Source organism: Electrophorus electricus, chromosome 6 (genome assembly GCF_041902795.1).
Source record: "Electrophorus electricus isolate QZ-2024a chromosome 6, ASM4190279v1, whole genome shotgun sequence".
Lineage (NCBI taxonomy): Eukaryota > Metazoa > Chordata > Actinopteri > Gymnotiformes > Gymnotidae > Electrophorus > Electrophorus electricus.
In genome coordinates this window covers 24,944,556-24,962,055 of record NC_137502.1, presented here as the reverse complement: position 1 = coordinate 24,962,055, position 17,500 = coordinate 24,944,556, and the positions used below count along the sequence as shown (strand labels likewise).

Below are 17,500 nucleotides of genomic sequence, written 5' to 3'. Positions count from 1 at the left end.
ATATACCCTCTGCAGTGTGTATTTATACTGTAAAGTATGTACACATACTCTATATATACAGTATATACCCTCTACAGTGTGTATATATACTGTGTGTACACATACTCTATATATACAGTATATACCCTCTACAGTGTGTATATAAACTGTGTGTACACATACTCTATATATACAGTATATACCTTCTACAGTGTGTATATAAACTGTGTGTACACATACTCTATATATACAGTATATACCCTCTACAGTGTGTATATATACTGTAATGTGTGTACACATACTCTGGTATATACAGTATATACCCTCTACAGTGTGCATATATACTGTAATGTATGTACACATATTCTATATATACAGTATATACCCTCTATAGTGTGTATATATACTGTGTGTACACATACTCTATATATACAGTATATACCCTCTACAGTGTGCATATATACTGTGTGTACACATACTCTATATATATACAGTATATACCCTCTACAGTGTGCATATATACTGTGTGTACACATACTCTATATATATACACAGTATATACCCTCTACAGTGTGTATATATACTGTGTGTACACATACTCTATATATACAGTATATACCCTCTACAGTGTGTATATAAACTGTGTGTACACATACTCTATATATACAGTATATACCCTCTACAGTGTGTATATATACTGTGTGTACACATACTCTATATATACAGTATATACCCTCTACTGTGTGTATATAAACTGTGTGTACACATACTCTATATATACAGTATATACCCTCTACAGTGTGTATATATACTGTAATGTATGTACACATACTTTATATATACAGTATATACCCTCTACAGTGTGTATATATACTGTAATGTGTGTACACATACTCTATATATACAGTATATACCCTCTACTGTGTGTATATAAACTGTAATGTGTGTACATATCCTGTATATATAGTATATACCCTGTATAGTGTATATATACTGTGATGTAATGTGTGTACACATACTGCATATATACAGTATATACCCTCTACAGTGTGTATATATACTGTAATGTGTGCGTGTGTATATATACTGTATATATCTTCTAGTGTGTATATATACTGTGATGTGTACATATACTGTATATATACAGTATATACCATTTAGTGTATATATACTGTAATGTGTGTATATATACTGCATATATACAGTATATACCCTCTACAGTGTATATGTACTTCAAATTCAGATAGCCTGTTACCAGTGCGATGAACAGAATTATTCACATTAAAGTGATAAAACCAAAGAGCAAGAACAAAAGGAAATAAATAAAATATTTATAATAAAACACCATATATATATATATATATATATATATATATATATATATATATATATATATATATATATATATATAAATATACACACACCTACTGTAATCTCACACATTCACATCAACACACACAGACTCACACACATACTTTAATACACATATGTGATGACAATGCACATCAAATTAAATAAATATCTATACATGGGAAAGGTTTAAGATACGATTTGATTCTTTTGAGTGTGGCAGTTCTGAATATATTGTGCTGATGTTTTAGCACATTCAGTAGTTTGTCCTAAACAGTCTTGTGTGAGATGTGTAAGTTTGTGTTTCTCCTGAGCTGTACTGACTGCATGTCTGTTCCATCTTCTTCCAGTCTTTCTTATGATACCCTATTTCACTATTCAATATTCTCTCTCTCTCCCTCTCTCTCTTTCTGTTGCCTTTACTGGCATGGAGACTCTGGGGAAATAAAGGTTATCTTAACCTGCTGTTGAATGTGTTACAGTGTTCAGCAGAGCTGTCTAGCAAAATGAGAGCAATAACAACAACAATGAGATGGTTCTGGGGGCCGGATATCAGATGGCAGCTCCGCCCCCTGCTCACGCTGGCTCCGCCCAGCAGACCCCAATCTGAGCAGAGTGCAGGGTGAGAGAGAGACAAACAGAGAGAGAGTGGATCTGGTTTTTAGTCAGTATTGAAGCATGCTGATGATGGTGAGTTTTATGCTTAACAGGAAAGGGAGGAGCCTTGGGAGGGGAGAGGGGAGGGACCTCTGGAAATCCCTGGCTGTTCAGCTGGGTCCCTGTGTGTGTATACATGCATTCAAAGTCTGGATTGTGATTGTGTGTGGCAGCAAGGTCACTTGAAAAGCTAGCCTGTCTCAAAGCCAGAAAGGTGATTTATCTGTGTGTGTGTGTGTGTGTGTGTGTGTGTGTGTGTAAATGTTTCACTTTTCACTACACCAGTGCTCATCTGTGCTGAAAGACTTGTAAAAAAGGGACTACAGACACGGAAGGAGGAGGTCCTGCAATAGGGTGCCGCCCACTTTCTGTGCCACGCTTCCTGTCCCGCCTCTTTCCCCTCCCCCGGTATGCTTTTCAATTGTGAGTGCTGCCCTCTCTCTCTCTCTCTCTCTCTCTCATTCTTCCAGGGCCAAGCAGAAGGGGGCAGAGGAAGCTCGCGCCTGCCAGCAGCAGCAGAGCGAAGAGCAGAGCGCCACCATCCTGAGGTAAGGGGTACCGCACAGGCCTCAGCACACATGCGGCTGATCCGTTCCCCGTGAAGAAGGGTGTGTGTGTCTTCCATGCTCGCTGTTCATGTCATTTGGTATTACTGATATAATACTCATGAAGGCTGTGCTGAGCATGTTGGTGTGAGGTATCGCAGGATCCTGTATCTGTGTGTATGTTTGTGTGTGTAGTATATGTCCTTAAGGCTGTCTGTTTTTTCATACAAGCGCTCTTGTTGAGTGTGTGTGTGTATGTGTGTGAGCATGTGTGTCTGTGAGTGACAGAGAGATATAGACAGCAGTTCCCACTCATCTGTATGTACTCGTGAGTGAAGAGAGGCACATTCCTGCTGAGGCTTTGAGATGTGGCCAGCTGTGTGTGGGTGGGTGTGTGGGTCGGTGTGCATTCTCCTGTGAACACACACCAGATCAAACTGTAGGCTTGAGAGAAGTGGCAGTGATGTAGACAGAGTGAAGCAGAGAGTTCTATTAAAGATACAGGCTGTGATGTGTTAGGAAACTCACAGGAGAGACAGGAGATGAGGTCAGGAAACTCACAGGAGATCAGAGGTCAGGAAACTCACAGGAGAGACTTGAGATGAGAGGTCAGGAAACTCACAGGAGAGACAGGAGATGAGAGGTTAGGAAACTCAGGAGATGAGATGTTGGGAAACTCTCAGGAGATGAGAGGTCAGGAAAATCACAGGAGAGACAGGAGATGAGAGGTTAGGAAAATCACAGGAGAGACAGGAGATGAGAGGTTAGGAAAATCACAGGAGAGACAAGAGATGAGAGGTTAGGAAACTCACAGGAGAGACAGGAGATGAGAGGTTAGGAAACACACAGGAGATGAGAGGTTAGGAAACACAGCAGAGACAGGAGATGAGAGGTCAGGAAACTCACAGGAGATGAGCGGTCAGGAAACTCACAGGAGAGACTTGAGATGAGAGGTCAGGAAACTCACAGGAGAGACAGGAGATGAGAGGTTAGGAAACTCAGGAGATGAGATGTTGGGAAACTCTCAGGAGATGAGAGGTCAGGAAAATCACAGGAGAGACAGGAGATGAGAGGTCAGGAAAATCACAGGAGAGACAGGAGATGAGAGGTTAGGAAAATCACAGGAGAGACAGGAGATGAGAGGTTAGGAAAATCACAGGAGAGACAAGAGATGAGAGGTTAGGAAACTCACAGGAGAGACAGGAGATGAGAGGTTAGGAAACACACAGGAGATGAGAGGTTAGGAAACACAGCAGAGACAGGAGATGAGAGGTCAGGAAACTCACAGGAGATGAGCGGTCAGGAAACTCACAGGAGAGACTTGAGATGAGAGGTCAGGAAACTCACAGGAGAGACAGGAGATGAGAGGTTAGGAAACTCAGGAGATGAGATGTTGGGAAACTCTCAGGAGATGAGAGGTCAGGAAAATCACAGGAGAGACAGGAGATGAGAGGTCAGGAAAATCACAGGAGAGACAGGAGATGAGAGGTTAGGAAAATCACAGGAGAGACAGGAGATGAGAGGTTAGGAAACTCACAGGAGAGACAGGAGATGAGAGGTTAGGAAACACACAGGAGATGAGAGGTTAGGAAACACAGGAGAGACAGGAGATGAGCGGTCAGGAAACTCACAGGAGATGAGAGGTCAGGAAACTCACAGGAGATGAGAGGTTAGGAAAATCACAGGAGAGACAGGAGATGAGAGGTTAGGAAACACAGCAGAGACAGGAGATGAGAGGTCAGGAAACTCACAGGAGATGAGAGGTTAGGAAACTCACAGGAGAGACAGGAGATGAGAGGTTAGGAAAATCACAGGAGAGACAGGAGATGAGAGGTCAGGAAACTCGCAGGAGAGACAGGAGATGAGACATCAGGAAACTCACAGGAGAGACAGGAGATGAGAGGTCAGGAAACTCACAGGAGAGACAGGAGATGAGAGGTCAGGAAACTCACAGGAGAGACAGGAGATGAGAGGTCAGGAAACTCACAGGAGAGACAGAAGATGAGAGGTTAGGAAATTCACAGGAGAGACAGGAGATGAGAGGTCAGGAAATTCACAGGAGAGACAGGAGATGAGAGGTCAGGAAACACACAGGAGAGACAGGAGATGAGAAGTTAGGAAACACACAGGAGAGACAGGAGATGAGAGGTTAGGAAACACACAGGAGAGACGGGAGATGAGAGGTTAGGAAACACACAGGAGAGACGGGAGATGAGAGGTTAGGAAACACACAGGAGAGACGGGAGATGAGAGGTTAGGAAACACACAGGAGAGACGGGAGATGAGAGGTTAGGAAACACACAGGAGAGACAGGAGATGAGAGGTTAGGAAACTCAGGAGATGAGATGTTGGGAAACTCTCAAGAGATGAGAGGTCAGGAAACTCACAGGAGAGACAGGAGATGAGAGGTTAGGAAAATCACAGGAGAGACAGGAGATGAGAGGTCAGGAAACTCGCAGGAGAGACAGGAGATGAGACATCAGGAAACTCACAGGAGAGACAGGAGATGAGAGGTCAGGAAACTCACAGGAGAGACAGGAGATGAGAGGTCAGGAAACTCACAGGAGAGACAGGAGATGAGAGGTCAGGAAACTCACAGGAGATGAGAGGTCAGGAAACTCACAGGAGATGAGAGGTTAGGAAAATCACAGGAGAGACAGGAGATGAGAGGTTAGGAAACACAGCAGAGACAGGAGATGAGAGGTCAGGAAACTCACAGGAGATGAGAGGTTAGGAAACTCACAGGAGAGACAGGAGATGAGAGGTTAGGAAAATCACAGGAGAGACAGGAGATGAGAGGTCAGGAAACTCGCAGGAGAGACAGGAGATGAGACATCAGGAAACTCACAGGAGAGACAGGAGATGAGAGGTCAGGAAACTCACAGGAGAGACAGGAGATGAGAGGTCAGGAAACTCACAGGAGAGACAGGAGATGAGAGGTCAGGAAACTCACAGGAGAGACAGAAGATGAGAGGTTAGGAAATTCACAGGAGAGACAGGAGATGAGAGGTCAGGAAATTCACAGGAGAGACAGGAGATGAGAGGTCAGGAAACACACAGGAGAGACAGGAGATGAGAAGTTAGGAAACACACAGGAGAGACAGGAGATGAGAGGTTAGGAAACACACAGGAGAGACGGGAGATGAGAGGTTAGGAAACACACAGGAGAGACGGGAGATGAGAGGTTAGGAAACACACAGGAGAGACGGGAGATGAGAGGTTAGGAAACACACAGGAGAGACGGGAGATGAGAGGTTAGGAAACACACAGGAGAGACAGGAGATGAGAGGTTAGGAAACTCAGGAGATGAGATGTTGGGAAACTCTCAAGAGATGAGAGGTCAGGAAACTCACAGGAGAGACAGGAGATGAGAGGTTAGGAAAATCACAGGAGAGACAGGAGATGAGAGGTCAGGAAACTCGCAGGAGAGACAGGAGATGAGACATCAGGAAACTCACAGGAGAGACAGGAGATGAGAGGTCAGGAAACTCACAGGAGAGACAGGAGATGAGAGGTCAGGAAACTCACAGGAGAGACAGGAGATGAGAGGTCAGGAAACTCACAGGAGAGACAGAAGATGAGAGGTCAGGAAACTCACAGGAGAGACAGAAGATGAGAGGTTAGGAAATTCACAGGAGAGACAGGAGATGAGAGGTCAGGAAATTCACAGGAGAGACAGGAGATGAGAGGTCAGGAAACACACAGGAGAGACAGGAGATGAGAGGTTAGGAAACACACAGGAGAGACAGGAGATGAGAGGTTAGGAAACACACAGGAGAGACAGGAGATGAGAGGTTAGGAAACACACAGGAGAGACGGGAGATGAGAGGTTAGGAAACACACAGGAGAGACAGGAGATGAGAGGTTAGGAAACACACAGGAGAGACGGGAGATGAGAGGTCAGGAAACACACAGGAGAGACGGGAGATGAGAGGTCAGGAAACACACGAGAGACGGGAGATGAGAGGTCAGGAAACTCACAGGAGAGACAGGAGATGAGAGGTCAGGAACCTCACAGGAGAGACAGGAGATGAGAGGTCAGGAAACTCACAGGAGAGACAGGAGATGAGAGGTCAGGAAACTCACAGGAGAGACAGGAGATGAGAGGTCAGGAAACTCACAGGAGAGACTTGAGATGAGAGGTCAGGAAACTCACAGGAGAGACAGGAGATGAGAGGTTAGGAAACTCAGGAGATGAGATGTTGGGAAACTCTCAGGAGATGAGAGGTCAGGAAAATCACAGGAGAGACAGGAGATGAGAGGTTAGGAAAATCACAGGAGAGACAGGAGATGAGAGGTTAGGAAACTCACAGGAGATGAGATGTTGGGAAACTCTCAGGAGATGAGAGGTCAGGAAAATCACAGGAGAGACAGGAGATGAGAGGTTAGGAAAATCACAGGAGAGACAGGAGATGAGAGGTTAGGAAAATCACAGGAGAGACAAGAGATGAGAGGTTAGGAAACTCACAGGAGAGACAGGAGATGAGAGGTTAGGAAACACAGGAGAGACAGGAGATGAGAGGTCAGGAAACTCACAGGAGATGAGCGGTCAGGAAACTCACAGGAGATGAGAGGTTAGGAAAATCACAGGAGAGACAGGAAATGAGAGGTCAGGAAACTCACAGGAGATGAGAGGTTAGGAAACTCACAGGAGATGAGAGGTTAGGAAAATCACAGGAGAGACAGGAGATGAGAGGTCAGGAAACTCGCAGGAGAGACAGGAGATGAGACATCAGGAAAATCACAGGAGAGACAGGAGATGAGAGGTTAGGAAACTCACAGGAGAGACAGGAGATGAGAGGTTAGGAAACTCACAGGAAATGAGAGGTCAGGAAACTCACAGGAGATGAGAGGTCAGGAAACTCACAGGAGAGACAGGAGATGAGAGGTTAGGAAAATCACAGGAGAGACAGGAGATGAGAGGTTAGGAAAATCACAGGAGAGACAGGAGATGAGAGGTTAGGAAAATCACAGGAGAGACAGGAGATGAGAGGTTAGGAAAATCACAGGAGAGACAGGAGATGAGAGGTTAGGAAAATCACAGGAGAGACAGGAGATGAGAGGTCAGGAAACACAGGAGAGACAGGAGATGAGAGGTCAGGAAACACAGGAGAGACAGGAGATGAGAGGTCAGGAAACTCACAGGAGAGACAGGAGATGAGAGGTCAGGAAACTCACAGGAGAGACAGGAGATGAGAGGTTAGGAAACTCACAGGAGAGACAGGAGATGAGAGGTCAGGAAACTCACAGGAGAGACAGGAGATGAGAGGTCAGGAAACTCACAGGAGAGACGGGAGATGAGAGGTTAGGAAACACAGGAGAGACGGGAGATGAGAGGTTAGGAAACACACAGGAGAGACGGGAGATGAGAGGTCAGGAAACACAGGAGAGACGGGAGATGAGAGGTCAGGAAACACAGGAGAGACGGGAGATGAGAGGTCAGGAAACACACAGGAGAGACGGGAGATGAGAGGTCAGGAAACACACGAGAGACGGGAGATGAGAGGTCAGGAAACTCACAGGAGAGACAGGAGATGAGAGGTCAGGAAACTCACAGGAGAGACAGGAGATGAGAGGTCAGGAAACTCACAGGAGAGACAGGAGATGAGAGATCAGGAAACTCACAGGAGAGACAGGAGATGAGAGGTCAGGAAACTCACAGGAGAGACTTGAGATGAGAGGTCAGGAAACTCAGGAGATGAGATGTTGGGAAACTCTCAGGAGATGAGAGGTCAGGAAAATCACAGGAGAGACAGGAGATGAGAGGTCAGGAAAATCACAGGAGAGACAGGAGATGAGAGGTTAGGAAAATCACAGGAGAGACAGGAGATGAGAGGTTAGGAAAATCACAGGAGAGACAAGAGATGAGAGGTTAGGAAACTCACAGGAGAGACAGGAGATGAGAGGTTAGGAAACACAGGAGATGAGAGGTTAGGAAACACAGGAGAGACAGGAGATGAGAGGTCAGGAAACTCACAGGAGATGAGCGGTCAGGAAACTCACAGGAGATGAGAGGTTAGGAAAATCACAGGAGAGACAGGAAATGAGAGGTCAGGAAACTCACAGGAGATGAGAGGTTAGGAAACTCACAGGAGATGAGAGGTTAGGAAAATCACAGGAGAGACAGGAGATGAGAGGTCAGGAAACTCGCAGGAGAGACAGGAGATGAGACATCAGGAAAATCACAGGAGAGACAGGAGATGAGAGGTTAGGAAACTCACAGGAGAGACAGGAGATGAGAGGTTAGGAAACTCACAGGAGATGAGAGGTCAGGAAACTCACAGGAGATGAGAGGTCAGGAAACTCACAGGAGATGAGAGGTCAGGAAACTCACAGGAGATGAGAGGTCAGGAAACTCACAGGAGAGACAGGAGATGAGAGGTTAGGAAAATCACAGGAGAGACAGGAGATGAGAGGTTAGGAAAATCACAGGAGAGACAGGAGATGAGAGGTTAGGAAAATCACAGGAGAGACAGGAGATGAGAGGTCAGGAAACTCACAGGAGAGACAGGAGATGAGAGGTCAGGAAACTCACAGGAGAGACAGGAGATGAGAGGTCAGGAAACTCACAGGAGAGACAGGAGATGAGAGGTTAGGAAAATCACAGGAGAGACAGGAGATGAGAGGTCAGGAAACTCGCAGGAGAGACAGGAGATGAGACATCAGGAAACTCACAGGAGAGACTTGAGATGAGAGGTCAGGAAACTCACAGGAGAGACAGGAGATGAGAGGTTAGGAAACTCAGGAGATGAGATGTTGGGAAACTCTCAGGAGATGAGAGGTCAGGAAAATCACAGGAGAGACAGGAGATGAGAGGTTAGGAAAATCACAGGAGAGACAGGAGATGAGAGGTTAGGAAACTCACAGGAGATGAGATGTTGGGAAACTCTCAGGAGATGAGAGGTCAGGAAAATCACAGGAGAGACAGGAGATGAGAGGTTAGGAAAATCACGGAGAGACAGGAGATGAGAGGTTAGGAAAATCACAGGAGAGACAAGAGATGAGAGGTTAGGAAACTCACAGGAGAGACGGGAGATGAGAGGTCAGGAAACTCACAGGAGAGACAGGAGATGAGAGGTTAGGAAACACACAGGAGAGACGGGAGATGAGAGGTCAGGAAACTCACAGGAGAGACAGGAGATGAGAGGTCAGGAAACTCACAGGAGAGACTTGAGATGAGAGGTCAGGAAACTCACAGGAGAGACAGGAGATGAGAGGTTAGGAAACTCAGGAGATGAGATGTTGGGAAACTCTCAGGAGATGAGAGGTCAGGAAAATCACAGGAGAGACAGGAGATGAGAGGTTAGGAAAATCACAGGAGAGACAGGAGATGAGAGGTTAGGAAACTCACAGGAGATGAGATGTTGGGAAACTCTCAGGAGATGAGAGGTCAGGAAAATCACAGGAGAGACAGGAGATGAGAGGTTAGGAAAATCACGGAGAGACAGGAGATGAGAGGTTAGGAAAATCACAGGAGAGACAAGAGATGAGAGGTTAGGAAACTCACAGGAGAGACAGGAGATGAGAGGTTAGGAAACACACAGGAGATGAGAGGTTAGGAAACACAGGAGAGACAGGAGATGAGAGGTCAGGAAACTCACAGGAGATGAGCGGTCAGGAAACTCACAGGAGATGAGAGGTTAGGAAAATCACAGGAGAGACAGGAAATGAGAGGTCAGGAAACTCACAGGAGATGAGAGGTTAGGAAACTCACAGGAGATGAGAGGTTAGGAAAATCACAGGAGAGACAGGAGATGAGAGGTCAGGAAACTCGCAGGAGAGACAGGAGATGAGACATCAGGAAAATCACAGGAGAGACAGGAGATGAGAGGTTAGGAAACTCACAGGAGAGACAGGAGATGAGAGGTTAGGAAACTCACAGGAGATGAGAGGTCAGGAAACTCACAGGAGATGAGAGGTCAGGAAACTCACAGGAGAGACAGGAGATGAGAGGTTAGGAAAATCACAGGAGAGACAGGAGATGAGAGGTTAGGAAAATCACAGGAGAGACAGGAGATGAGAGGTTAGGAAAATCACAGGAGAGACAGGAGATGAGAGGTTAGGAAAATCACAGGAGAGACAGGAGATGAGAGGTTAGGAAAATCACAGGAGAGACAGGAGATGAGAGGTTAGGAAAATCACAGGAGAGACAGGAGATGAGAGGTTAGGAAAATCACAGGAGAGACAGGAGATGAGAGGTCAGGAAACTCGCAGGAGAGACAGGAGATGAGACATCAGGAAAATCACAGGAGAGACAGGAGATGAGAGGTTAGGAAACTCACAGGAGAGACAGGAGATGAGAGGTTAGGAAACTCACAGGAGATGAGAGGTCAGGAAACTCACAGGAGATGAGAGGTCAGGAAACTCACAGGAGAGACAGGAGATGAGAGGTTAGGAAAATCACAGGAGAGACAGGAGATGAGAGGTTAGGAAAATCACAGGAGAGACAGGAGATGAGAGGTTAGGAAAATCACAGGAGAGACAGGAGATGAGAGGTTAGGAAAATCACAGGAGAGACAGGAGATGAGAGGTTAGGAAAATCACAGGAGAGACAGGAGATGAGAGGTTAGGAAAATCACAGGAGAGACAGGAGATGAGAGGTTAGGAAAATCACAGGAGAGACAGGAGATGAGAGGTTAGGAAAATCACAGGAGAGACAGGAGATGAGAGGTTAGGAAACACAGGAGAGACAGGAGATGAGAGGTTAGGAAAATCACAGGAGAGACAGGAGATGAGAGGTTAGGAAACTCACAGGAGAGACAGGAGATGAGAGGTTAGGAAACTCACAGGAGATGAGAGGTCAGGAAACTCACAGGAGATGAGAGGTCAGGAAACTCACAGGAGAGACAGGAGATGAGAGGTTAGGAAAATCACAGGAGAGACAGGAGATGAGAGGTTAGGAAAATCACAGGAGAGACAGGAGATGAGAGGTTAGGAAAATCACAGGAGAGACAGGAGATGAGAGGTTAGGAAAATCACAGGAGAGACAGGAGATGAGAGGTTAGGAAAATCACAGGAGAGACAGGAGATGAGAGGTTAGGAAAATCACAGGAGAGACAGGAGATGAGAGGTTAGGAAAATCACAGGAGAGACAGGAGATGAGAGGTTAGGAAAATCACAGGAGAGACAGGAGATGAGAGGTTAGGAAAATCACAGGAGAGACAGGAGATGAGAGGTTAGGAAAATCACAGGAGAGACAGGAGATGAGAGGTTAGGAAACACAGGAGAGACAGGAGATGAGAGGTTAGGAAAATCACAGGAGAGACAGGAGATGAGAGGTTAGGAAACTCACAGGAGAGACAGGAGATGAGAGGTTAGGAAACTCACAGGAGATGAGAGGTCAGGAAACTCACAGGAGATGAGAGGTCAGGAAACTCACAGGAGAGACAGGAGATGAGAGGTTAGGAAAATCACAGGAGAGACAGGAGATGAGAGGTTAGGAAAATCACAGGAGAGACAGGAGATGAGAGGTTAGGAAAATCACAGGAGAGACAGGAGATGAGAGGTTAGGAAAATCACAGGAGAGACAGGAGATGAGAGGTTAGGAAAATCACAGGAGAGACAGGAGATGAGAGGTTAGGAAAATCACAGGAGAGACAGGAGATGAGAGGTTAGGAAAATCACAGGAGAGACAGGAGATGAGAGGTTAGGAAAATCACAGGAGAGACAGGAGATGAGAGGTTAGGAAAATCACAGGAGAGACAGGAGATGAGAGGTTAGGAAACACAGGAGAGACAGGAGATGAGAGGTTAGGAAAATCACAGGAGAGACAGGAGATGAGAGGTTAGGAAACTCACAGGAGAGACAGGAGATGAGAGGTTAGGAAACTCACAGGAGAGACGGGAGATGAGAGGTTAGGAAACACACAGGAGAGACGGGAGATGAGAGGTTAGGAAACACACAGGAGAGACGGGAGATGAGAGGTTAGGAAACACACAGGAGAGACGGGAGATGAGAGGTCAGGAAACACAGGAGAGACGGGAGATGAGAGGTCAGGAAACACAGGAGAGACGGGAGATGAGAGGTCAGGAAACACACAGGAGAGACGGGAGATGAGAGGTCAGGAAACACACGAGAGACGGGAGATGAGAGGTCAGGAAACTCACAGGAGAGACGGGAGATGAGAGGTCAGGAAACTCACAGGAGAGACAGGAGATGAGAGGTCAGGAAACTCACAGGAGAGACAGGAGATGAGAGGTCAGGAAACTCACAGGAGAGACAGGAGATGAGAGGTCAGGAAACTCACAGGAGAGACTTGAGATGAGAGGTCAGGAAACTCAGGAGATGAGATGTTGGGAAACTCTCAGGAGATGAGAGGTCAGGAAAATCACAGGAGAGACAGGAGATGAGAGGTTAGGAAAATCACAGGAGAGACAGGAGATGAGAGGTTAGGAAACACAGGAGATGAGATGTTGGGAAACTCTCAGGAGATGAGAGGTCAGGAAAATCACAGGAGAGACAGGAGATGAGAGGTTAGGAAAATCACAGGAGAGACAGGAGATGAGAGGTTAGGAAAATCACAGGAGAGACAAGAGATGAGAGGTTAGGAAACTCACAGGAGAGACAGGAGATGAGAGGTTAGGAAACACAGGAGAGACAGGAGATGAGAGGTCAGGAAACTCACAGGAGATGAGCGGTCAGGAAACTCACAGGAGATGAGAGGTTAGGAAAATCACAGGAGAGACAGGAAATGAGAGGTCAGGAAACTCACAGGAGATGAGAGGTTAGGAAACTCACAGGAGATGAGAGGTTAGGAAAATCACAGGAGAGACAGGAGATGAGAGGTCAGGAAACTCGCAGGAGAGACAGGAGATGAGACATCAGGAAAATCACAGGAGAGACAGGAGATGAGAGGTTAGGAAACTCACAGGAGAGACAGGAGATGAGAGGTTAGGAAACTCACAGGAGATGAGAGGTCAGGAAACTCACAGGAGATGAGAGGTCAGGAAACTCACAGGAGATGAGAGGTCAGGAAACTCACAGGAGAGACAGGAGATGAGAGGTTAGGAAAATCACAGGAGAGACAGGAGATGAGAGGTTAGGAAAATCACGGGAGAGACAGGAGATGAGAGGTCAGGAAACTCACAGGAGAGACAGGAGATGAGAGGTCAGGAAACTCACAGGAGAGACAGGAGATGAGAGGTCAGGAAACTCACAGGAGAGACAGGAGATGAGAGGTTAGGAAAATCACAGGAGAGACAGGAGATGAGAGGTTAGGAAACACAGGAGAGACAGAAGATGAGAGGTCAGGAAACTCACAGGAGAGACAGGAGATGAGAGGTTAGGAAACTCACAGGAGATGAGCGGTTAGGAAACTCACAGGAGATGAGCGGTCAGGAAACTCACAGGAGATGAGAGGTCAGGAAACTCACAGGAGAGACAGGAGATGAGAGGTCAGGAAACTCACAGGAGATGAGAGGTTAGGAAAATCACAGGAGAGACAGGAGATGAGAGGTCAGGAAACTCGCAGGAGAGACAGGAGATGAGACATCAGGAAAATCACAGGAGAGACAGGAGATGAGAGGTTAGGAAACTCACAGGAGAGACAGGAGATGAGAGGTTAGGAAACTCACAGGAGATGAGAGGTCAGGAAACTCACAGGAGATGAGAGGTCAGGAAACTCACAGGAGAGACAGGAGATGAGAGGTCAGGAAAATCACAGGAGAGACAGGAGATGAGAGGTTAGGAAAATCACAGGAGAGACAGGAGATGAGAGGTTAGGAAAATCACAGGAGAGACAGGAGATGAGAGGTTAGGAAAATCACAGGAGAGACAGGAGATGAGAGGTTAGGAAAATCACAGGAGAGACAGGAGATGAGAGGTTAGGAAAATCACAGGAGAGACAGGAGATGAGAGGTTAGGAAACACAGGAGAGACAGGAGATGAGAGGTCAGGAAACACAGGAGAGACAGGAGATGAGAGGTCAGGAAACTCACAGGAGAGACAGGAGATGAGAGGTCAGGAAACTCACAGGAGAGACAGGAGATGAGAGGTTAGGAAACTCACAGGAGAGACAGGAGATGAGAGGTCAGGAAACTCACAGGAGAGACAGGAGATGAGAGGTCAGGAAACTCACAGGAGAGACAGGAGTTGAGAGGTCAGGAAACTCACAGGAGAGACAGGAGATGAGAGGTCAGGAAACTCACAGGAGAGACAGGAGATGAGAGGTTAGGAAAATCACAGGAGAGACAGGAGATGAGAGGTTAGGAAAATCACAGGAGAGACAGGAGATGAGAGGTTAGGAAACACAGGAGAGACAGGAGATGAGAGGTTAGGAAACACAGGAGAGACAGGAGATGAGAGGTCAGGAAACTCACAGGAGAGACAGGAGATGAGAGGTTAGGAAACTCACAGGAGATGAGCGGTCAGGAAACTCACAGGAGATGAGCGGTCAGGAAACTCACAGGAGATGAGCAGTCAGGAAACTCACAGGAGATGAGAGGTCAGGAAACTCATAGGAGAGACAGGAGACGAGAGGTCAGGAAACTCACAGGAGAGACAGGAGATGAGAGGTCAGGAAACTCACAGGAGAGACAGGAGATGAGAGGTCAGGAAACTCACAGGAGAGACAGGAGATGAGAGGTTAGGAAAATCACAGGAGAGACAGGAGATGAGAGGTTAGGAAACACAGGAGAGACAGGAGATGAGAGGTTAGGAAACACAGGAGAGACAGGAGATGAGAGGTCAGGAAACTCACAGGAGAGACAGGAGATGAGAGGTTAGGAAACTCACAGGAGATGAGCGGTTAGGAAACTCACAGGAGATGAGCGGTCAGGAAACTCACAGGAGATGAGAGGTCAGGAAACTCACAGGAGAGACAGGAGATGAGAGGTCAGGAAACTCACAGGAGAGACAGGAGATGAGAGGTCAGGAAACTCACAGGAGAGACAGGAGATGAGAGGTTAGGAAATTCACAGGAGAGACAGGAGATGAGAGGTCAGGAAATTCACAGGAGAGACAGGAGATGAGAGGTCAGGAAACTCACAGGAGAGACAGGAGATGAGAGGTCAGGAAACTCACAGGAGAGACAGGAGATGGGAGGTCAGGAAACTCACAGGAGAGACAGGAGATGAGAGATCAGGAAACACACAGGAGAGACAGGAGATGAGAGGTCAGGAAACACACAGGAGAGACAGGAGATGAGAGGTTAGGAAACACACAGGAGAGACAGGAGATGAGAGGTTAGGAAACACACAGGAGAGACAGGAGATGAGAGGTTAGGAAACACACAGGAGAGACAGGAGATGAGAGGTTAGGAAACACACAGGAGAGACAGGAGATGAGAGGTTAGGAAACTCACAGGAGAGAAAGGAGATGAGAGGTTAGGAAACACACAGGAGAGACAGGAGATGAGAGGTTAGGAAACACACAGGAGAGACAGGAGATGAGAGGTTAGGAAACACCCAGGAGAGACGGGAGATGAGAGGTTAGGAAACACAGGAGAGACAGGAGATGAGAGGTTAGGAAACACAGGAGAGACAGGAGATGAGAGGTTAGGAAACAGGAGAGACAGGAGATGAGAGGTTAGGAAACACACAGGAGAGACAGGAGATGAGAGGTTAGGAAACACACAGGAGAGACAGGAGATGAGAGGTTAGGAAACACACAGGAGAGACAGGAGATGAGAGGTTAGGAAACACAGGAGAGACAGGAGATGAGAGGTTAGGAAACAGGAGAGACAGGAGATGAGAGGTTAGGAAACACACAGGAGAGACAGGAGATGAGAGGTTAGGAAACACAGGAGAGACAGGAGATGAGAGGTTAGGAAACACACAGGAGAGACAGGAGATGAGAGGTTAGGAAACACACAGGAGAGACAGGAGATGAGAGGTTAGGAAACACAGGAGAGACAGGAGATGAGAGGTTAGGAAACACACAGGAGAGACAGGAGATGAGAGGTTAGGAAACACACAGGAGAGACAGGAGATGAGAGGTTAGGAAACACAGGAGAGACAGGAGATGAGAGGTTAGGAAACACAGGAGAGACAGGAGATGAGAGGTCAGGAAACTCACAGGAGAGACAGGAGATGAGAGGTTAGGAAACTCACAGGAGATGAGCGGTTAGGAAACTCACAGGAGATGAGCGGTCAGGAAACTCACAGGAGATGAGAGGTCAGGAAACTCACAGGAGAGACAGGAGATGAGAGGTCAGGAAACTCACAGGAGAGACAGGAGATGAGAGGTCAGGAAACTCAAAGGAGAGACAGGAGATGAGAGGTTAGGAAATTCACAGGAGAGACAGGAGATGAGAGGTCAGGAAATTCACAGGAGAGACAGGAGATGAGAGGTCAGGAAACTCACAGGAGAGACAGGAGATGAGAGGTCAGGAAACTCACAGGAGAGACAGGAGATGAGAGGTCAGGAAACTCACAGGAGAGACAGGAGATGAGAGATCAGGAAACACACAGGAGAGACAGGAGATGAGAGGTCAGGAAACACACAGGAGAGACAGGAGATGAGAGGTTAGGAAAATCACAGGAGAGACAGGAGATGAGAGGTTAGGAAACACAGGAGAGACAGGAGATGAGAGGTTAGGAAACACAGGAGAGACAGGAGATGAGAGGTCAGGAAACTCACAGGAGAGACAGGAGATGAGAGGTTAGGAAACTCACAGGAGATGAGCGGTTAGGAAACTCACAGGAGATGAGCGGTCAGGAAACTCACAGGAGATGAGAGGTCAGGAAACTCACAGGAGAGACAGGAGATGAGAGGTCAGGAAACTCACAGGAGAGACAGGAGATGAGAGGTCAGGAAACTCACAGGAGAGACAGGAGATGAGAGGTTAGGAAATTCACAGGAGAGACAGGAGATGAGAGGTCAGGAAATTCACAGGAGAGACAGGAGATGAGAGGTCAGGAAACTCACAGGAGAGACAGGAGATGAGAGGTCAGGAAACTCACAGGAGAGACAGGAGATGGGAGGTCAGGAAACTCACAGGAGAGACAGGAGATGAGAGATCAGGAAACACA

The 17,500-nt window shown here is 47.1% G+C and overlaps 1 protein-coding gene across 5 annotated transcripts in view; it reads left to right on the top strand.

Moving 5' to 3' along the window:
* Positions 1 to 17,500, top strand: part of lekr1 (Leucine-, glutamate- and lysine-rich protein 1) — an 84,656-nt gene that overhangs the window by 39,143 nt on the left and 28,013 nt on the right. For all 5 annotated transcript variants that reach the window (XM_081716094.1, XM_081716095.1, XM_081716097.1 and 2 more), the window contains one exon: positions 2,457 to 2,534. In XM_081716094.1, the coding sequence (XP_081572220.1) occupies positions 2,457 to 2,534 (78 nt within the window). The remainder of the gene's footprint in view (positions 1 to 2,456; positions 2,535 to 17,500) is intronic.